The sequence below is a fragment of the Ixodes scapularis genome, unplaced genomic scaffold (genome assembly GCF_016920785.2).
Source record: "Ixodes scapularis isolate PalLabHiFi unplaced genomic scaffold, ASM1692078v2 PGA_scaffold8__174_contigs__length_109621045, whole genome shotgun sequence".
Lineage (NCBI taxonomy): Eukaryota > Metazoa > Arthropoda > Arachnida > Ixodida > Ixodidae > Ixodes > Ixodes scapularis.
Window position 1 is genome coordinate 61,368,767 of NW_024609883.1, and position 22,879 is coordinate 61,391,645.

The following is a 22,879-nucleotide window of genomic DNA, read 5'->3' on the forward strand; positions in this document are numbered from 1 at the left end:
TCACAACTACCTCGAAGACCATGAGACCAGGCTCCAAGCTAAGAGCAGGAGGTCCAAGGGGATATCGACTGCCAGAGCCCTCTGGGGTTACAACCGCTTCGAGATCTCCCGGGCGGTGTGGAAGATGGTGGCAGTGCCGGGTCTCACTTTCGGAAACGGAGTCCTGTGTCTGTCATCTCGCACGCGCGAGTGCCTAGAGGTGCGCCAGAGAGAAGTGGGACGGGCGGCCACAGGGGGCCAGCCGAGGAACACCTAACGAGGCAGTTCAGGGGGACATGGGGCGGTCCAGTTTCGATGCCAGAGAGGCCCGTTCCAAGCTGAGCTTCGAACGACGCCTCTGCCAAATGCAGGAAGGGCGGTGGGCAAGACAGGCTTTCAAGTACATCCACCTCAAGAGCCTCTCAACTAGGTGGGTGCGACGGACGCGCCAGCTGGCCCTCCGGTATCGCATAAACAGCCCTCTACTCTACCCGACTCCAGAACAACAACTGCAAAGCATCCGCACGAGAGTCGCCGAGACCGAGACTGAACGATGGGCGGAGAAGGCGGGACAGAAGCCGGCACTTGCCCTGTACACCAGGGAAAAACAGGAAGTCAGGAATGTGGAATTCATGGACAACGGCAGGGGCAGCGGACTTCTGTTCGACGCCCGGGGAGGCATGCTGCGAACGCGGGTGCTTCGAGCCAAGTACACCGACACCGACGTGCGATGCACCCTGTGCAGGGGGCTGAGGAAACGCTGCAGCACCACGTCACCCTGGAGTGCGCGGGCCTGTAGCCGGAGGTGCCGTGCGGCCATGGAGATCATACCGTGCGTGCGAGACGACAGACTTGGGGCACTTGGGGCTAGAGCACTATATAGCTCCTACGGAGCAGAGTAGCGCAATCCTTTGAACCCCGTGTTTTGCCGACAACATGGCCGACAGAGCGGCTCGGCGCATAGATGGCTCGGCGCGAGTCACGTGGTGCTCAGGGTTCCAGGAGGCGGCCCGCCCTATGGGAGAATACATGGAGATCGACAGAACACGGCTGATTAAAAAATGAACGGCGAGTTCACACTTTTCAAAACTAGTTTGTCGTGAAGTTAGTACAGCACTAAACCATTTATCAAAGTTTTAATAATATCGGATGCGTGTGCAAATTTTGAGAAGGCAATTTCCAAGGCAATGGCGTTTGAAGCAGACGATTTTTGCTCGCAGCGGAGATGGGCTTTTCGGGTTGGCCGGAGCGGGTCACGTGAATGGTGTGACGTCGCCGTGTCGTCTGCTGCATGATGCCGCTCAGGCAATTTTTTAAAAAAAGTCACGTCCTTGCGGGGCACAAAACTTAGCACAAATTATTCTAAAATGTTCCATTATTATGTCAAAAATAATTGCTATTCCGTACAACCCCACAATACTGAAGAAACAACGATTTTCTCACGTTCTCCATGCATTTCTGACCACAGTTGGAACCTCCGGGCGTTCGCCGCTAGTCGCCGAGAGGCGGCGTTCTAGATTGCGCTACTCTGCTCCGTAGGAGCTATATAGTGCTCTACTTGGGGCTAGCGTAATGGGTGACGTCAGCAACGTTTACTCTCTGCCCTCTCGGCGCTGTCTCACGAGCTCTGAGAGCCATCCGGTCACACCGCCCGCTGATTTGTTTTAGGCTAGGTGGCGCAAGCTACCGCCCGTTACAAGACCACAACAACAACAACAACAACAAAAGAGCCGTTTCACAGCTCGCGGGCGCGCGGGAAGCTTGGAATTTGGAAAGAGTCATGGCAGATTCCGTGGACATCGCGAAAGCGCGACGAATCTTAAACGGTTTTAGCTCCTTCGAACTGAACGACTTGCTCAGGCAGGATTTACCGGATCTCATCGTCGACCATGCGCCGAAGCAACGTCCCGGGGCGAGGCAGCGACCGACGCGAGCGGATGCCGTTGCCGACGCCATCTCGGCTCTGCAGGAGCCCCAACTCCGGCTGCAGGCGCTGGCGTCCGTCCACTGCTTCTTCCTGCGGACTAGGGCGGACAAGATGATGCCGTGGTCCCTGTTCAAGGTCTCCACGGATGCTACGGTAACGGACGACGTCCTCTTCAACAACAGAATCTTCATAGAGAGCGTCGCACGGTAAGGTCCTTTTTTTTTAAAAAAAAACTTTTCTGCGCGCTGTTATTTTTGTATATTGGGCTGTGCGGGACCATAGCCTCCTCTATGCTCACAAAGCCTGGCAGTTCGACGTCGGAGCCATAGCGGCCATAGAGTGCCCGGTCGCAGATGTGGAGCGCGAGGATCTGGTAGCACGGAGCATCAAAGAATCATTTCTCGGGGAACCTGGACGTCAGCGCGCGGCTTTCGCAGTGTCGAGGACCCGAAACACACTTGTTCGCTCGGGAGAATTGTGTTTTGGCGTCTCGCCGCAGCGGGGCGCCAGTCACAGGGCTCTCCTCTCATCCGTTGTCTGCCACTCTACCTTTTCCATTTCGGCGGCCGTTTCTCGTGGCGATCTGCCAGGCTTTGTCACTATATAGGAGGCTGATGGGACGCCTTCTGAGCAGCGGCACTCAGACCCCCGTGCCCGCGCCCCTTCCTCAGTACTCGCATTTCTCGCATGAGATATTAGCGCTGAAGAGGTGTTTGCAGGAGGAGCTTGTCCCGCTACTCTTGGCCTGCAACAGACTATAGCTCGGGCCGTGGGCTTTCTGGTCTTCACCGAGAACACCGATAAACATCAACTCAAAGCCGGGTCTAAAGTAGGGATGTTGCGAACCTCCAGAAGTTCGACTTCGAAAGGTTTTGAAATGCTGGCACCTCGCAAGGTTTGAGTTTGAAAAGTTTGCAACCTTAGAACCCCGCTGAGGTTCTAAATCGAATAATTTGAAAATGTTAAGGTTTTTGTAAGTTCGAAGTCGAAGAGATTGAATTCTGTTTTATAGATCGGTCGAAAAATGAGAATGTTTATAATTTATTCAAGTTTGAAAGATCGAATATTTCAAATTTTTTTTAGGTACTAGGTTGAACAGTTCAAAAGTTTCGATTTTAAGTTCCAAGTCTGAATTTTGCAGATGGAAATCTAATTCTGCAGTTTCAAACTAAGTTTTTATGTATTAATTAGTGAAAGGCTGAATCTGCCGAACTTCAGATTCGGCAACTTTGGCAAATGCCGAACTTTTGAAGAAAAGTTTGGCAAAGATTCGGCAAAAATTCGGCAAATGTCTGCGCACGCGCGAGAACGCGACGGCATCATGGATTGCAAATGGACGCCGTGCAGTTGTGCGGTTACCATCGTGCAGTGCAGTACAACCAGTGGTTATTGCGAGGTGTGGAGTAGGCAACACGGTAACTGTGCGTTCGCAAGCGAGTGTGGTTCTCTTCAATCTTTCTTCCTCAAGAATAGAAGATCGACCAGTAATTTATGCAGTCCACTGCGCAAGTGACAAATGATGCGGTGCATTCTGGATAACGTGATTTTCATTTGACATTTCCAGTGATGCAGCGAGGTAGTTGAAACATTGGCCGACAATTACTTTAAAGCACTCCTCGCAATTAGAACAATTCTCTCTTCAGCTCGGGAGCAGTGTGTTCCAAAACAAAATAATATTGCTTTTTCAATTAGTGTTATTTCGCGATTTTCATATATCTGCATAAAACTGAACACAGAACTATAATGCTCGACGTTGCACATTCGACATTCCTAACTCTCCCTATCTTCCGAAACGTTTGTGTGTGTCCTAACACCAGAAACTGGCATTTAAAGGTTAAAAACGAGACGCTGCAAATATGGGACGCACACTTTCATGCAAAGCTGACGTCAAGTGACTCAAATCGAGAAACATGCATATTTACATTAATATTATTATCTCTTCTGGTGAAGGCTCAGCAACCGTTGCATTCGTTTTCGTGCACAAAACGGTGACTCGGAGAAAGGAAGAATGGAGCATCATTGCCTCGTTTTAAAAATGTACACACCAATGGTATACACACATGCAGGCTTGCGCTGATGATGCCTCAAAACCAAAACTCGTAGCGTGATTCTTGACTGCACCACGCTCGCTCCTACCCAACCTCATTGTCACGCCACTTCTGCAAGGGGTCTCTAAAAGTGCCAGTAAACACACGAAAACAACACCGATACATTTATCTTGTAGAATATCACCTTATTCAGTAATAACTACGTCAATATGCATTAAACGTTGCATTTAAGTTAAGAAAAAAGATACATAAAACCTTTTTTCGCCAGAAAAAAACAAATATCAACGTTAAGTCTGGTAACAATGTATTTTTGCAGAATCTTTGCCGAATCTTTAGAAAAGTTCGGCTTTGCCGAATCCTAAGATTCAGCGCCAAACTTTCGATTCGGCAAAAGTTCAGTCCCATCACTAGTATTAATCTAAAAAAAAAAATTGCGAAATGTGCTACAAAGTTTACTGAAAATGTAGCCCATTTCTTTTACGCCGTGAATATACTCCTTCCTTCTCAGTGCTGTGGTACCGGCGGTACTACCTTTATTACCCGTTACTTGTCGTAACTTATGAAACAAGCATGCAGGACAATGCATTCACATGAAAGGCATCCAGGCTTCCCGAAAATGTTTAGTTTCTCTGGGCGTTTATTTTCGGCAAGATGACCCGTTGGACAGAGAGAACACAGGCACAGCTCCTGACTCAAGTCAAGGGTAATGAGAATGCAACCAGCCTTAATTGGGGACCACTCGGCTTAATACAGCTGATCAGGTCACATCCGTTTTGTTAGCGGGCTAACCATATTTCCGCTGCCTGGAACTTTTCTTGTTCGATTAGTGCAGATATTAGCCGCTCTAAAATGCAGCCGGTTACTAATAATAATAAGGTAGGCACTGATTCAGCGTTCACTGTAGTGCATTAGCGTTTTTCTTTGCGTGCGCCTTTCCTTAATGCTAGGAAATCGAGGGACTTGCGTTCAAAAACAATTAATGCTCTGAAGGACACTCTCAGCAAAGCGCCTTGGTTGAATTTTAAGCCTGCAGACCAGGGATCTGTTGGTGCACGGGCTACCTCGGAGCAACGAGGGACAGAGCCTTAAAATGATAAACCAGCACCTGAAGGGGACCCCTAGTTGGCCGCCGCCATGTTGCACATTTTTTACCACTAGACACGTGACTTTATAGTTTTACGTCTTGATTTTAACGAAGAACCGCACACAAATAATTGTTTCTTTATCTTTAATAACACTGCTGACAAGATAAGTTATGCTTCGTTTGTTTCAAGTCCAAAATATGCTTTTACAACAAAATCTCGGGCAGCTTCACAATGGCTCCGCTAGATGCCTTTAGCCGTAGTGCTGTATTTTGGGTTTTTATTGGAGCTAGACACTGATATCCGGGGCTACCAATATTGCAAAAATAGTTGATCATGTTTTTTTACAGCGATCACAACGCAAATCTCGGCTCAGTTTTGCGTAAAAGCCTTGGGATTTGGTACGGTCACGGGTCTAGTGGTCAAAATTGCACAACATGGCGGCGGAGTCACTTTCAACTGCCATTTTATCGGTCTAAGGCCCCTCCTCGTTGAAAAGTATCTTGGATGTACTCAATCGATTTGCTTAAAGGCGCGTGGATGGGTCTTGTGGATTTTCTTAAAGATATGTTGTACGAATCCGGTTGCCGTAACATCCCAAGAGATAGCCCAACTAAAGTAAAGAGCAAATCGGGTCGAAATGTAGAGTGGGCGAATTTTCGATGTACAATCAAAAAAAGTTGAAGAGAATATTATTTTTAGATGATGCGTCCCTTCCAAGCTTGCTTGTTATCGTGGTGAGGGGCAACGAAGTAAAGATGACTGTATTTGAATCCACACGTTAACAGTATCTCGTACACCAGTGGCGTACAAGATACCGTTAGTGTGTGGATTCAAATACGTCGGGCAAACCTCTAGATACGTTGGGCAAACCTCAAATACGTTGGGCAAATACGTTGGGCAAACCTCAGAATAACAGAGCATAAGGGAAATGTAAAGACCAAAGCGGCCAATTCACATATAAAAACATATACCAGAGTGTTACAACTGCACGGCAGAGTGGTCATGTGTAGAGAGGTGAACGATGTCAAAAAGGGTAGTGAAAGAGACGGTGAGGATTGATTCTATAGGCAACTGCATAAGTCAGGCATCGCTGGTTCTGTGTCCCACTTCCAAGTCCTTTTTTGCATGTGTAATGTGGTTGGTTGTTGTGTGTGGTTTTTTTTTGCTTTGGAAGTAAACTGTCTTAACAATGTTTTTTTGTTTTTTCCAAGCAAGGATGTTTATTGGTCGTCTGTCCAGCACGTTCGGTCGGGGTCGAAAAGTGTGTGTGGTGGGGGGGGGGGGGGGTTCTTTGTGTCTGTAGGAGCTTGTACTGCCGGCAGATAAGGCAAGAGCGTTTGCGTGTACTTGGACGATGACAAATCCAGGAAATAGGTCATGTCTTTTGTTAGGCTTTGGACCTGAAGTTTGGGTTTTTTGAGTCTAGTGATTGGTTGGTGACGTGGGAGGTTTTGGGTATATGTGGAAGTGTTACTAATAAACTTTCAGCTGAGTTTGAGACGACGCCTTCTGTCTTTCTGTTTCTCTCCCTTCCACTTTGGTTCTTCTAGTTCTCCACTTAGTCTCAGGTAGTTCAAGAAAATAGTAAGTCTACACCAGCTCGCCTGTGCCATCACAGTCTTATCATCAATTGATGAATGGTTGTGTTGGAAAAGGAAAACACGCAACCATGTCTGTAACATTGAAATTTTTAAATTCCCAGTGGCAAAAGGATAAACATAAAGGTACATAGAATGGAAGCGGCAAATTTTTTTGTCAGGTGTATCAGTCACGACTACTTTGACATTCGCCATTAAAATAAATAGTTCAATTATTTTCACCTTTGTGACGGCACTTTTGTAAGACGCGAAAATAGTTGAAATTATTTGAACTTTTCGAGGAGCTAAAGTACTCAGGCAAACTGGTTAGCAAACATTGTAAGCTATATCATGAGACTACCGTAAAATACTGAGCACCTGCCCATTCCACAATAAGCGCCCACTCCTGAATTTTGTTACATAATAGTTACATTAGAAAAATACACAAAAGATGTATTAGAGCGCAGCTCTTAGGCACCCATTTCCGCGTTTCGCGGCATCGCTGTCGGCGCAATCACCCCACTAAATTTAGCGGGAAATTGAATTGGTGTTGAAGTCAGGTGACGTCAATTTTCCCGCTAAATTTAGCAGGGAAGCTTAACCCGCTAATTTTAGTGGGGAAAATGACATCACATGACTTCATGTCACATCACCCATGAACAAATTCAGTGAGAGGAGGAGGGGGGAGGGTACGGAGGAGGAAGAGGGGCCATACCCTCCTCTTCTCCTCCTCAACAGGTGCACTCTACTTTCGCATTACAGAGATTTGTGAATGTCTTTCATTTTCTTTACATATTGTTAACCTAAGGAGTGATTATCTCAAAATTTTGAGTGGGTGCTTGCCCGAGGTTTTATGATCCTGTTATAGGTTTTATGGTTTTAGGTCCTGTAACATCAATTTCTACACTAAATTTAGTAGAGAAACTGGATCGGTATAATGGTCACCTGGGGTGAATTTTTCCACTAAATTTAGCGGGAAAATGGACGGACAAGCAGACAGACAAACTTTTTGGGATTAGCGGGCACCGTTAAGAAGCATTTCTTGCTCTAATATGTCCTGCACCTAAACTCAATGCCCCTCAAGGCCGCTTTCCTGCAAGCGTCGTGGACTCTTTTGGCGCAAAAGGAAAAGGAAGGCGATGCTCTGACTTCAGCTTTATTATTTACTTTGGACGCACTGTCCTCTCAGGTTCCTCAAAGAGGAGTGCAGCTGCGACGTCGAGCTCCGGTGGAAGTTGCAGCGTGGTGCCGTCTACGCCTGCTTCCTGATGCAGGACCTGTTTGAGGTCCTGCATCTGCACGCCCACCACGCGGTGTACCTGGTCCACTGTCCCGGCCTGCCGCTCCTGGCGGCCTGCGTGTCCCGGACTGCCATGTTCGTTCCCCTGGCCATGGCGCTGGACCGCGCCCTGTGCACGTTCGAAGTCAAGAGGGTGAAGGTGCCACACACCACGCTTGCGTGCGCGTTCCAGGACGCTCTGCGCAGCGTGGGCGTCTCGGTGAGTGCAGAAAGGCGGTCCACAGTCTGGAACGGTGAACAGAAACAAACGTGGCCAAGCTTCATGCGGGAGTATGTTGCTTCCGGTTGGCCATTGTTTATACTTTAGTTTTGGGGATTCGCAGTAAGTAGTGCATACATTGAAAGCCTCGCTGCTGAGGGCCAACCGCAGTACCTTCGGAATTGTACTTTTGCTGGATCGACACGCCTTTCTGATTGCTTGGGCGATAAGAATGAGGGCTTGTTCCTCAAAGAAATGACGAATCTACCGGACACATCATAAACGCATCTTCAGAATTACCTATTCGAGCCGCCTGGTCATTATACCCAAGAGCTACTTAAAACCTACAAGCCCTTATATACGGTCAACTACTTCGTAAACGGCAAGGCATCGGTGATAGGTACCTAGTGTGGACCGCTGGTACGGACACGACCGCACACGGTGATTGCCGAGAAACAAAAGACGTTTATTGCCGCATTTTTAATTGCAACCACAGGGGGCTGGCGGCACCGCTTGTGTTGGCAATGGATACGACGATGACGCTGGCCATGTCTTCCTTTCTTTAATAAAGGACAAGTCTGGAACTAGTGCTTGTCATGCTCTGTGTAGCGACGTGGCTTGCGGCACTGTCTCGAGCTTGTTAGTGCCACAGGTTGGTGTCCCGTTGACTGGCCTCGTTGCCGCTGTTGTTGTGGAGCTGTGGGAGCGGATATGCTCTCTGTTGTGACGAAGCTGTTTTCCTTCTTCGTTTGCCACTGTATGATCCGTGTGCTGGGTCGTTCTGTTAATGCGACCACTGTAGACCACTGAGAGGTCCGACTCTCAAACATTAAGACCGTCGAACTGTGATGCAGATACTCCAGATCTCTTGTACCTCGGTTGTACGTCTGTTGGCACTGGCATATCTCCTTAAAGGACACATGCAAAGGAAAAAAACATTTTTTTTTAAACAGCTTAGACGGAAAAAGGATGTTATTGTGGTGAAAGAAACAGGCAGGAGACAGACGTTTAAAAACAATGTTCTATTTCAGTGATGTCTCGTCAGGAACTGCTCTTCTTGAGCGCATCTTTTTTTCTTTTTCCAGTGCCGAGACTGAACTCGCTTGTCGGTGTGTCCAGTCCCTACATTATAAAACAATTTTACAATGAAGAAAAAAAATTTCTAGAGCTATATTTACGGCGCTGTACGAAGCTATAGTTGGCGCACCCGAGCGCTGCGGAAAAGTGGCTCTTATTTATCACGTGACTGGCCCTTATTTATCACGTGGTGTTTGCGCTCTTTCAGAAACTTCCTATGGCGTCTAAAAGTAACTTATTCATCTTTTTTTGAAGTATAACAAAATACTAAGATTAATAAGTAACTTTTAGAGCCCAAAGGAAACTCCTGAATAAGCGGAAGCAGACGTAATAGGCCTGTGTGCCGGTCAGATGACGGTGGCGGCGCCCCGAAGCAGACGAACTTGTGCGGCAGTGGCGATGGCGGCGTAGAGAAACGCGTTGAAGCGGTGTCGCAGAATGCTCAGCGTGCGGCAAAGGCGACGCAGCGCGGCGGCGTACGGGCCTAGCACGCGACCAGCGGCGGCTCCCGCGGGCGCCAACTACAAATTGTTTTGCGCCGTAAATATAGCTCTACATTTTTTTTCCCTTCGTTGTAAATTCTTTTTATAATATTCTTTTTCCATCTAGCCTGTTTAAAAACAAAGTTTTTTTCCTTTGCTGGCACTGTCTCGGGTTCTAAAGGCTTGCTGTGCGTAGGCCAGCTGCATCTTCGTCCTTCTTCCATCAGACGCCGGACTATGGACTCCAGGGGCCTGTCTCTTGGCATATTCCTTCATTCTAATAGGGCGCCGTAGAATTCTGCCGCATCGTAAAGCGTTTTGCACGGAAGCTTCGTTGCCTCCCGGAAGGCTCGCTCCGCCATTCCGTTTGAATGACGGCTCATTCTGTTTGAATGACAGTAGTGTGGACTCTATGTTTGTTACGTGGGTGATGTCGCAGCGTTCCATGAATTCGGCAAACTTGTGACTGTTAAACGGTGGCCCATTGTCACTGATCAGCCTTTGGGGAAAACCATGCGCAATGAAGACCTCTTGGCAGAATTTTATGACAACTTCTGCCGTTGTGCGATTCGAGCGTCAAAGTTTAAAATAAAACAAATAAAAGTCCATGATGATCGCTTACTCCTCTCCTGCTTGGTAGACAATGTCCATGCCAGCTGTCTGCCAGGGTAGTTCTGGGACATAGTGGCTCATTGTAGGCAACTTTTAGTTCTTGTGCTTGTTTTGTCTGCAGAGCGCACGTCTTCTCACTTTCTCTTGGATGTCTGCTGACATACCAGGCCAAAACATGACGTCTCTGGCACGTCGTTTCATCTTTCCTGTACCCCCCTGGGCTGCGTGCAGCAGGTCTAGGACTTCGTTCCTTATGATGCTGGGATGGATCAGTCTGTTTGACTGGAAGACGTTGCCCTCAGCACGGATCTCATCGCAGTACGGCCAATAGGCTCGAATTTTTGGGGGGACGGCGTTTTTGTCTCCTGGCCCCTTCATGCTTGCATACTCCCTTAGGGTATGGAGAGTCTCATCTTGGTTCGTTGCCCGCTTGATCTGCTGTAGACTTTCTGCAGAGATTGTCACCTCTTGAATGACGTTTACTTGAAAGTGTTCTTTTTCTGGCACCTTCTCGATGAAAACCGAGACAGTGTCTGCGATGAACATCTTATTTCCAGGCTTGTACAGAGCAGTCCACTTTTAAAGGGAACTCCTGAATGCGTGGCCGGCGCTCCGCGTTACGCCGGCTATTGGCACCCGTGGAAGCTTGGCACACACGCAGTGAGCATCAGAGGCGGTGCGTGCTGTGCGTCGTCTGCTACTGCACGCTACGGCACAGCCACAGTGAGCAAAAAAGCGGTGTAGCAGCAGACGACGCGCTGCCTGCACCGCCTTTGTTGTTCACTGTGCCAAGCTTCCATGGTGCCAGCAGCCGGCGCAGTGGAAAGCCCCGGCCACCCGTTCCGGTGTTCCCTTTAAAAGTGGACCGGCTCTGTACCTTATCTGAAGTCAGTACTTCTGGAAAGCCAGATGCACTCTTTGCAGATATAGCGGACATTGGTGAAGTGATTTCCTGAAGATCACCTCGAGAGGGCGTTGGTCACTTTCCACCAGGATGTATGGCTGAGCGAAGACGTAGTCGTGGAAGCGAGTGCTTGATGGCAAATGTCTCTTTTTCAATTTGTGCACATCTCTATTCCACTTGAGTCAGTGAACGAGAAGAGTATAGGCCTGAAGGTGTCCGTTCTGCAGGATGACAGCTCCTACTCCTTGTGTGCTAGCATCTACTTGCAACACAAGGGGATGCGTCTTGTCGTGGTATGCCAGAACCGGTGCTCGTGATAGGGCTTTCCGAAGATGCTCAAAGTTTTCTTGCTGAGAGTCGGTCCAGACCCAAGCATTGTCCTTTTTCAGCAAGTCTCGTAGAGATGCACTTAGTATCTCAGACATATCTGGGATAAACCTGGCAACATAATTCACCATTCTTGGAAAAGTCTTCAGTTCCTTTGCGTTTTCTAGGACTTGAACTGCAGGGATGTCCTCTGCTCTGTTCGAGTCGATCGAGAGTCCTTTGACGGTTAGCACAAACCTGAGGTAGCGTACCTCCCTTTTGTAGAAGTGGCACTTGGCCAGGTTCAGCATGAGGTTTACTTCTTGGCACTGTTGCAAGACGTTTTGTAGACGTCTGTCGCGCTGTTCTTTTGTTGAACCCCGTGCCAGTACTGTCACGCCCGTTTATAACGAAGTCGGTCATAGTGAAATAGCGGCTATAGCGAAGCGATCACGATTTCCCATTCCTGTTTGCACTTTTTCAATGTATTTGTTCCTGTTTTTAGCAAAGGAAATTGAATGGCTCCCGTGGATTTAGCAAAGACAAATTTCGTGGTAATTAAAAAAAAAAGTCGTATTCGGAAAGTTTACAAAGTTCTCGACCTTTGCACTTTGCGGCCGCGGCTGCAAAAGCTGTTGGCGGCAGCCTCTGTATCGTCTGTTCCCCAATCCTTAACTGGGAAGCACTCTCTCTGCAGAGAAGCTGTAGTGGCATGTCGATAGGGGCTTTCGGAGCGCTAGCTCGGACGTAGCGACGGACACAACGGAGAGAGTGCCTAGATTTAAGGGAGGGAGCAACCCCCACCATGGAGAGCATTCGCAGTTTAATGGCAGGCGCCTCCTGGGCAGATTGGCACAAGTGCGCTTGCATTCGGTTGTCGCATGGCCAGCGCGGTGAGGAAACCGGGCTGAGAGGCGGACACGTTTGCAGACGGTGAACGCTTTTGACTCCTTGCATGCTGCAGCTCGTTTTGCAAACGCGGCCCACAAACCATGTGACCCCGATCGAGTAACAGACAACGAAACAGCGCACCCTCAAAACAATCACAAAACAAAACAATCAAAACAATCGTTGTCAGTCATGAACAACCAACTCGCCCGAACCTCCGTTTTAACCTGATCGAGTAGTTGCCCCCTATCTGAAAGGGGCCCTGCAATCATATTTAAGCATCTACCCTTTTTGGCGGTTTCCACGTCTCTTGGGGTTCGAACAAGCCAGCGGGCAGAGAGAGAGTAACTAAATTTCAGTGCATCATATTTTAACCGGACGACGCGGAAACCTCCTCCACCTACGGGGGTGACCCGTGGTGCCGAGAGCGCGCGATATGTGACGTCTTTGGTCCTGGGCTTACTACTGGTTAGAGCCGATAAAAGCTTCTTTTTAGTCAAATACAAAATATAAGTGGCGCGAACCATTTCAATTATTTATGAAAGTAGTTTTTGTTCACTATTTTAGATCAGAAAAGAAACAAGTGCAGTTTAGAAAGTACGAAAACAAGAAATGACCCGTCGACATACCCGCCACCAAGCGGTAAAAAAGGCGGCGCATACTAGAAAGGGGTAGTGGGATCAGGCGCCGACTAGTGGCAAGCGTAGAAAGGTCCTGGATGTACGCGGTAGCACTGCGGTCATATGGGCTGGAGGATACGACCGGTTCCGAGCATTCCCAAGGCCTTCGGCAAACAGCTTTGGCTGGCAATTTGGCCTTTTGGCGGTATGGCAGCGCAAAGTGGCTCCCGTTCTGAACTGATCTTTACCCTGTGCTTGCTGTCGTTTGTGGCCAATGAAGTGTCATGCCGAATTAGTGTTTAATCGCGCTGCAAATGAAATGCGAGCCGCCCTGGCTGCCCGCTTCATGCAGCCTAGCCAGAACATGCTTTGGTGGTGACCTCTCGAGCCGTCAACACTGAGTGCGGCAGCCGTGAGCGCTTGCTGATCTCACTACCCCTCCTCTAGTTCACGGCCACTGAAGCAACCAAGGACGTCATGAAGGAGGTTATTTTTTGCTTGTTTTTGTAATTTTAATTTGCCTATAACTTTGGAAATAAAGTCAAATTCGAGAAAAGAAATGTTTAATTAAGTTACTACATTCAGTGCGCTCAGGTTTGGTGCAAATTAAAACTCAGTAAAAAAGTCCTTGCAGGGCCCCTTTAAAGGGACAATGAAGGCAATTTCGGAGATCTTTTTGGCCATTGAACTGGGTTCCAGGCACATCTCAGGCTACGTTGCCCAAATTTCAGCCGAAACCGGCTCTTGTGTGCCGCGCAAATCAATTAAACGGTCGAGGTAATAATCGTACCGGGATCGACTGGGGCGACGCCCCAAGAGTTGCGGGAGAAACCAGGAGAAGCGGAGCTCACGTGACCGATGCGGGGCCAAGGAGCGCGACGTCACAAGAGACGCGTCAGCGATTGGTCGAAACGAGAAACGTGCCCTCGGTCACGTTTTGGTTCGCGATTTTTAGAAATACTGTTCTAATTTCCGCTTGAATAACCATCAAAAGTATAAATCGGATCGGAAATGATTACTAAATCGTAAATAAAGCAGCATCATTGTTTTTTTCTTTGCTACGCAGGACGTGAAACCGGCAACTGGCAACTATGGGCCAACAAAATAAAACTAAAAAAGAACACGGTACTCGAAAGACTTTGCAAAATGGTAGCTGTAGATGGCTGTTCTAACGATCGACTGAAGACCAGTATTCATTCGGGCGACGCTAGTTTTCACGTGTGGGTTGCTGTTCGTGTTCTTTGACAACGAAAAGAGGAAGTCCGCGGAAGAACCGGATCCCGGAACGGCGGGATCGCTGCAGCTTTCCCTTCGGCATCTCCCCCGCGTCCGTCCTTCGGCTGGGCTGTCTCCATAGGGTGATGGCAGAGGCCACCACACACGTACTCCCCTTCCGTTGGTGTTCGGTCACTGAACGGAAGCTCGAACTCGCTCGCGAGAGCGGCATTCGTCCATGTTGACAGAGCCGCGCCACCGCGCTGCTGTAACCCACCGCGGTAACCAGAGTCTCGATCTCCTAAATACTACCGATGCCGACTATTCACACTTGACGTCACTCCCACGTCACCTCCGTTTTCGGAGGCCCAGAAACGAGACTGGAGATGGTTCAGTTTCGGTTTCTTTACTTCTTTCGTAGGCACATAAATACGCATAATATATGTCTACTAAAAATTGGGCGGCATGGTATGTTCCCAAGAAGCAATAAAACACCATTTAAGAAAATTAAATAAAATCGTCTTCATTGTCCCTTTAAATCTAGGCTCTCTGTACCAACGAAACACAAACTTGAATGCAAACTCGGTGCTGTATGCGCTTCTTTGTTGGCTTCATGTTTCTTGTCTGCGGCGCCGGTTAGTCTGATTTCTCTGCGTGAAATGCCAGCTTTTGCTGAAGCACCGATTTGATGACTCATTGCTACTCAATGATGGTGAGTCCCGGCACCTTGACAGGGAAGACGAAGGCACTCTCCTTGAAACAAAAGCATGTCGCCATCCTCAACGCAACGTGCATAAATGTTAAGAATGCCATCCGTTGCGGTCATCTTCCGCGGCGGCCGTTGCAGCTGTTGACATGGTCCGTACGTGGCTCGCAGGATCTTTTCTCGATTTGAGTTTCTTGCAGTTGGAGAGAAGCGACTTCAACCTAGCAGAGAGTGTGCGCAAAGAAGCCTCATCCGCTTTCTGCAAGCACGATAAACATGTGCCCGTTGTGGCCCTTGTTAGCGTCTTTTTTTGCGTGTCAGTTTTATGGAGGCCAGATACAGGGGTGGGACAGCTGCGCCAATTGCGCCATTTTGGTACATGCAGAATTTTCTGCACGCCAAAAGTGTGAAATCCACCAAAATTGCGCCACGCTGCACGAAAGCCTACGGTCACGCTAGGTTTTTCAGAAAGGGAAAGCTCGATTGACAGCCATGGCTACAGTCAAACGTGTTTGTAACGAACAGCAGGAAACGCTATGATCAGTTTGATATAGCAAGTAGTTCGATATAGCAAAAACCATTTACAAAGAACTTCCACGATGCATTCGTTGTAAGGCAAGAGCTTCTCTTTCTTTCTCATCTCTTCGACTCCACCTTGTAACAAAGCGGTAAAAAGTTTTTCCTTTTTTTGCATGCGTGCAGTTTTTTTGTTTTTTTTAGCCTACCGTAAAATACCGAGCAAGCGCCCACTCAAAATTATGGGATAATCGCGGAAAACTCGGGGATGGGCGCTTGTTAGGTCCAAGAGCAAAAACGCGGAAGGATGGCATAGTCGGGTGGGCCCTTGCTCGCCCGACCGCCGAATTCAAAATGGCGACCATTTGATGATAAAGCATCTGGCGCCCCGTCACTCAGCTTGCGTTTCAGCCGTGTTCTTCCGTGGTTCTGCACTCAGCCGTGATCTTTCAGCCGTGATCTTCCGCGCACTCTTTATGGTTAACCTTACACACTTTCCGTGGCGCCTATGCCATTCAACAACTTCGACTTTCCTAGCGACCGTATACGAGTGCACCGTCCAAACAAGCGAACCGAGCGAACGCAAGCAATGCAACGCGATGAACACGGAACTAACCGAACTACCGAACAACAAGCGGAAGCGGAAGGGCAGAGGCACACAGGCACACGGCACGTGTGCAGCACACGCGCTAAGCTCTGTGCGGCTTTCCATTCGCTAGATCCTCCTTTCCATTTCCAACGTAGTGTATCTTCACTACCTCACTCTTGCCACCGTGCCATTTCCTCTCTTCCTTTGTACACCAGCTCGCCTGTATCTTTTGTTATTTCTGCCATTTGACCTCGATTCCCGCGATGCCAGAGTGTGGCCGTGTTGCGCCGGAGCCCTTTGCCCGATTCCCGCGGTGCCCTTCGCCCCCTTCGCCTGTGCTGTCGTGACTCATAACTATACTTCGTTTCAGCTTCGGTCCAGACGCAGCCAAAGCTACAAGCGCGAGCTCCGGGCTTTCAGCATCCCTGCCAAGCACGCGCGCTCGTGCAGTGCAGGTACTGTTCTGGGCCACATGCTCGCGCTTGTAGCATCGGCTGCGTCTGGACCGAAGCTGAAACGAAGTATAGTGCCGGTCGCTTCAACTTCAGGAGATAACGGCTGTCCGTGGCGACTGGGCGCTTGCCATGTCCTTCGCATATATTTCTTTTTTTTAAATATGCCTAAAATGGGGGGTGGGCGGTTGATGTGTCCGCTGTTTGTTTTTGAAATCGTTCAAAAACAGGGGGTGGGCCCTTAATGTGACATGGGCCCATGCTCGGTATTTTACGGTATCTGTTTTTTTTAGTCTCTTCTCTTCGTAGGCAACTGCTTTGGGATGAAAAGCTTTTCTTTTTTTTTTCTCTCTCTCTCCGCGAGTGCAGTGCTTTTTAGCTTTCTCCCCTTATGAATCGCTTCTCTTCGCACAATTTTGTTCACAGCTAGAGCTTTTGTCATTTTCTTTCTTTCCTACTTTTCTTTTTTTTTTATTGGGGGGGGGAAGAGGGAAGGGACAGGCTAGAAGACGATTGTTTGTGCGTCTTTGGATGCCTTCCCAGGGGAAAAAGTTCGATATAGCCAGTATGTTGTTTGTTATAAGAAGTAATTTTTACATGCATTTTTATTTACATTTTCTGTGAGTTCGATATCGACAATAATTCGCTGTACGTCGGTTCGTTCTAAATGGATTTCACTGTATTCCATTGCCAGGTGGCCCAAGCCGTGGCCTGGCAATGGCAATGGCAATTCCTTGGTTCAGCCATATCTGTCCATCCATCTATCCGATGAATTCGATGTATCACTCATCTCACATGTGCAATGTATGAAATGATGCCACCTAGCATGTAACGATCACTTTGCCTAGTCGTGCCCCTTCATTTTCAGTCGAAATTTGTTTCTGTATGTAGACATCTTTCTGTGTACGATTTCAGATATTTCACAGTAAAGTTCCATGTGGCGTGCAAGTCTGTCTGCTCTTTGCGTTTACCTTCTAGATGCGCACACATGCTTTTGTTTCCTTCGGACCTCAACCATTCAGGTTGAGGTCCGAAGCCTCGTCATCTCTCTGCCTCGTCATCGCGCATTCCCTGTGCGTTTTTTTTGTTGTCCTTTGATTGGTGTGCCCCTCCCTGCGTTCCGATGCACTTTTTGTAAGACTTGCTCTCCGTATTCAATACTTTCCAACACCTGTAGTACAAACCTGGTTCGCTTGCATTGTAACACATGGTACAATTACTGGCTACGTTGATTTCTTAAAATGATGTCACAGTTACTCCTAAAGTGCTCCAAAATATTTTTTTTTGGTACTTTAGTGCTTTAAAGGGCAGGTTTTTGTTTTTCTTTGAAGTTGCTCCAAAATGTAGGCTTTCTGTTCCTAAGCTGCACCAAAATGCAGATTTTTCTGCTCCAAAAACTGCTCCCAAACCCGTCTGGTTTGTCCCACCCCTGCAGGTATAATGAAGAAACGTGTATAACGAAGTGGTATCCAATTCCTGTTGAATTCACTGCTACCGGACTTGATTGTATGTTGTCGAGACCTTAGAGCACCTGGTGCATTGCTTTCCGAAAAAAAGTTCGAAAACACCTAAGCACTTCTTATGAGTTGTGAATGCAAAAGCATGAATGTCGTTCTTCCGCTTCCTTAGTTCATCTGCGGCATAGTGGCACGGACAGCCACGTTTCGCCTGCTGACGGTTAAGCGCGCGCTCTCGTGAAGTGGCCGCGCCGCGCTTGGCCATACACCCGTTCTGGAGCTTGCCCGAACGGGTTCGACCGCCACCGGCGGTGGCCGGGTCGCTGCGTGCGCTGCGCCGCCATGGAGAGGGCTTCTCTGGTGGCCTTTTTTGGAACTACGCCACACGAGGCCTCCTTCCTTGATGACATGTGCCAGCCAGTGGGAGCCTATCCATCATATTTCTGCTACAGACGACATTGGGACAGGGGAAGGTGCTGTTTGGCGTGGCTTCAAAGCTGATGACGTCAGTTCGCTCCATGAGACGGCTCATGCTTTCGCATTAAAAACTGTCTTCCGTAATGCGTGCTTATCGTGTACAAGTACAAGCTGGGCTTGTCAAGCTGAATCTGCCGAAGTTCTGCAGCAGCGTCTAATGTAAAGAAGTGCTCGGCACCGTCGACGTTTATCACAATGTCCTCCAGTGCCAGCACGCGGTAGTGCTTTCTCTCGAGCTATTTTGTCGAGGTCGACAGGATCCAAGCACATTCTTGTCTTCTCTTCCTCGACCATACCGACCACCTGATTGGCCCATTCAATCGGTTCGGTAATAGGGTTCATCACTATAGCTTTTCTTCCATCTGGTTGACTTCAGCCCTGACCTTGTCATGTAGATACTGTGCAAGCAACCCTCAGTGGTGACCTGTCCCAGGAACTAAGCCTCATCCAACCCGTAGCCACAGTGGCCGAAGAGGGCCAACCCTACTGTGCGGCACGACCGTTCGAAAAGACTTCCAAGGGCCTAGGTGAGCTACGTGCGGCGGTGTACCACATGAAACTGCACCACAAATCACAAGGTGTAGTCAAGCCAGCCCAAACTGCGTCGCATTCATGCACAACGAAAAACCGTGCCCGAGCAGCTCCGTGTTTGCCGGACACTCACAATCACCTTCCAGTCTTCTTTCTGACCGAAAAGTGTGTTCACTAGTGCATTGGTTGGTTTCAACTCCTCCGTGTTGCTGTCTTTAGTTGCTCGAGTGTAATCGCAGAACAGTTTGTTTTTATCCGAGCTGCAGACCACTGGCTTGTCTTCAACGTCAATCTTGGCTTTCCAAACTCCACCTTCTTGCCTGTGGCTTGATGAGACAGCATGCAGAAAGTAGCTTTCTTCGCATTCCGGGCTGTCAACTTTTTGGGTCTTCGTCTGTCCGGCGCCTCTTTTGTTTGGCTTTGACCGGCAGACGCTTGCAAAGTGGTCGAGTTTACCGAACTGCTTGCATTTCTTGCCTTCGGGGCAGGCTTGGTTCTTGTGGTGCGCGTAACTGCACTTTGCATCATCTGCAAAATGCAGTCAAGCTGCGATCACCAAAGCTCGGTGGCGTGCCTAGTTTTGAGAAAAAATTGCAATGGCTTCACTTGTGGCATTTTGTTTGTGCCACTTAAAAACGTTGGGGCCCATTTTCTCCAACCCATTTTCTCATTTTCCCAATAGACCCATTCTCTGCTTTACAAACACAAGCCGTCTCTTGTTTCCCAAGAGACTTCCGGTCACTCCATTTCAGCAGCCGCCTCCCGAGCCTGTTGACATCACAATTCCTGAGACAATGAAGTTCTCCAGATATCACAAAGTCGGGGATTTGGCAAGGTCCTTCTGCTGTGTTATTCAGGATACCAGAGGGAATCGATCATCTTACGGGAGTATTAAACAATCCCCAACCAATATCTCGCTAACCGATCCTTCAGCTAACCACCTGGAGAACTAATCACCAAATATTTCATGAATGTTGCAAGAAGTAATGCCGTGGTGGGGATTGTTTATCCTCTCATCTAACCGGAGGTTCACGGGGACGAAAAAGTAAAGCAGTGCCTCCTTTTTGCGCTTTAATAAATAGGTCTATACAAACAGCGTGCACACCGAAAGGTGCCCCTTCGTACATGGGAGAGCATGTGATCACGTGTGCGATGAACATGACCAAGCTCCGCCCCCGCAGCTGTTGTTTGCTCTTCGGCGGCGGTGGGGAGCAGGCGACATCTGGGCTGCGATTTCCTCGCTCTTTAGAGCATCGACAAAAAACAATATACCATTGGTGGTATTTCCTCTTCCCTCTTTGAAGGCCAAGTCCTTGTTTGTAAAGAATCGTAGGATTTCTAAAAGCCACGGGATGGATAGAACAGCCGTGGCTAGGACTAGCAGACGATGCCGGCGTTCAGCGCCCGAACGCCGACCTTGACGCACTGCTACCTCTGCACGAGGAGTAGGCGACGCTCTTGCTCGCTCCGATTGGAGGATACAGTGGCTAGAGAAGACCAAGGCATCTAGCCTTTGTGTCATCTTGCTATCCTTCCACTCGGAGGTTGCCACCGTGATGTCACTCTACCTGCCATGCAAGAAGTAGGCAGAATTGTAGGAGCAGCGGTGGCAGCTGCACAATGGGACTGCCAGAAAATGCGCGACTCTTTGAGCGAGTGCAGCGGCTCTGCCGTCTGCTGCATTATGCACCCCACCTGAGAGTTGTTGCACTGATACTCGATTGCCGAGACCGAATGCTTGAAGTTCCGCATCTGCGAGCGCTCGTTATTTGCTAGGGGAAGGGGCTATTAGTGACCACAAAGAAATACGGTGTGAAAGTTTGTCTGCTTCTTGTGCAGCGGATGGAGCGAGGTCACGGCTAGTGAAAGGATAGTGGATAGACACAGGCTAGCTGCCTTTTTCTCCTCTAATCAGAGAGACCAAGAGCGTCATCTGCTTTTCATTCGGAGGGAACGGTAGCGTCGGCGTCTGCACTCGGACAGCCATTATTAGGACCCGCTAGTCCTAACAGTAATGACTGTGCATCCTAACCTTTGTACAGTTTTCGAAAATCCAGCGTTTTTTTACGAACAAGGACTTAGACATTGAGGAAGGGGAGAGGAGGCTTTATGTCGAAGGGTTTGTTGTTTCGTGTTGACGAACAGTTACCAGACGCTCTCGAAAGAACGAGGAAATTGCGGTATGGTCGTCTGCTCACCACCGTCGAAGAGGCGGCGAGCAGGGTGGAGCTTCGTCGCATTCGTCGCACACACGATCGCTTGCTCTTCCACGCACAAAGAGACGCCTGTCGGTGGGTTTGCTGTCCGTATTGTTCGCCCCTAAAACGAACCGTCCGCTAACGAAGATTGGCCATGCTTCTGCAGAAAACCCACGGTGGGCCGGAAGCCCCGCTGTTCCTCCGCGAGTCCGCCTTCGAGGAAGACGGCAGCCTCAAGGACGGCACGGCGGAGCCCGGAGTCATTGACATCAAGTCTCAGGAGACCGCCGACCGGGAGCTAGAAGCGGCGGTCATCTTCGAGGGGGCTACGAGGTACCCAGTGGATCGCTTCGAGGTCGTGGAAGAAGGGGGCGACGGAGCGAGGCTGCGGGTGACCGGAGGCAACGTGCTGGAAAGCATGCGCAGACTCTACATGCTCGGATGCCTCACCCGCGTGGGTTGCTTCCTCGAACCCGCCCTCGACAGCTTTGAATATGTGGTGGTCAAAAGGACCGATGAGTGACGTTCGTTTCGACGACGTCATACTGGACGTTCGTTTCGACGACGTCATACCTGCCTAGCAGTCAATCGAAAGGGCAGCGAACACTCCTTTTTGGTTTGAACTGTGCTTGAGTGCAGTGTCACTTATAAAGCACAACTCTAGGTGTTTATAATATCTGTGGGAAGCTGTTCAAAGTGGCACTGCTTCCCACATAGAGATTATGTTTCACTTTGGAGGCTTGAATTATAGCACTTCTTTCGCCTCCCCCCATCATCAATTCCCCCCCCCCCCCCCCCCTTTTAGCCCACCATAGCACCAATGTTGTTTGACTGTGCTATTCAGTTGTTTTAGCACTCCTCGGTTTTATTCCGTTTTAAACTGCAGTTTTATGATGCTGTAAATAAATTTTATATTTTATGCGCCCGTGATTTTTTTGTCACTTGGACTGGAAAGTTTTGAAATCAAGCTGTAATCAGATACAACATAAGACAGACAATGCAAGGGGGAAAAGGGTGGAAACTAGGAAAACAAGTGGAGAGGAGCAATCTCCTTTCCACCATGGCTTTTCTCATGCGTGCCCTTTTCCCCTCGCACTGTCTTTATGTAGTATGTGACTATAGTCCCGGCTCAAAATGAACAGAAATATGTTTGTCAAGAGAACGGGTGTCGCTGCATCATTGCAAGCGGGCAACGCAAGGCGACACTTTGTAATCATTTGTCACTGTGATTATCACCCTTATCATCATCCTTCTATTCTGTACTTGGTGGAACCTATATTCACGTGTGGCTCATAATAAACCTTGTTCACAACCTACCATGCCTCGCCTGTAGTACGTCGTAGCAGTGGCGACGTGAGTGAGTTGACATGTGTAGTGACGCTCTTCTGTTGCGCAAGCATGGCTTACCAGGTGCCTCAGTTTGACGATGGAAGGGGCCTTTCCATCGAAGAGCTATAGAAACTGCTCTCCAAGCACAAGGAGTGTCTCGGTGACAGGCTCGGGTCGTTCCAAGGGCCTTTAGTGCACCTTCGTGCGAAGGAAGGTACTATACTCAAGTTTTTCGAGGCCAGGTCCCTGCCTTGCACGGTGCTTGACAAGGGGTTAATCTAATTGGACGGGCTGCTTTAAAAGGATTATCTTGCCGGTCTCCCACGCTGAATGGGCGTAGCCCATTGCCTGTTCGCCGAAAAAGAATGTGTCCGTCGTAATTTGCAGAGATTTTAAGCTGGCGGT

General features: G+C 48.8%; 1 protein-coding gene across 1 annotated transcript; it reads left to right on the top strand.

Moving 5' to 3' along the window:
• Positions 1 to 1,592: 1,592 nt before the first annotated feature.
• Positions 1,593 to 22,462, top strand: LOC8033015. The gene is made up of 3 exons (XM_040210692.3): positions 1,593 to 2,112; positions 7,806 to 8,115; positions 21,312 to 22,462. The coding sequence occupies exons 1-3, from the start codon at positions 1,760 to 1,762 to the stop codon at positions 21,666 to 21,668; spliced, it is 1,020 nt and encodes a 339-aa protein (XP_040066626.3). The 5' UTR covers positions 1,593 to 1,759; the 3' UTR covers positions 21,669 to 22,462.
• The last annotated feature ends 417 nt before the right edge of the window (positions 22,463 to 22,879 follow it).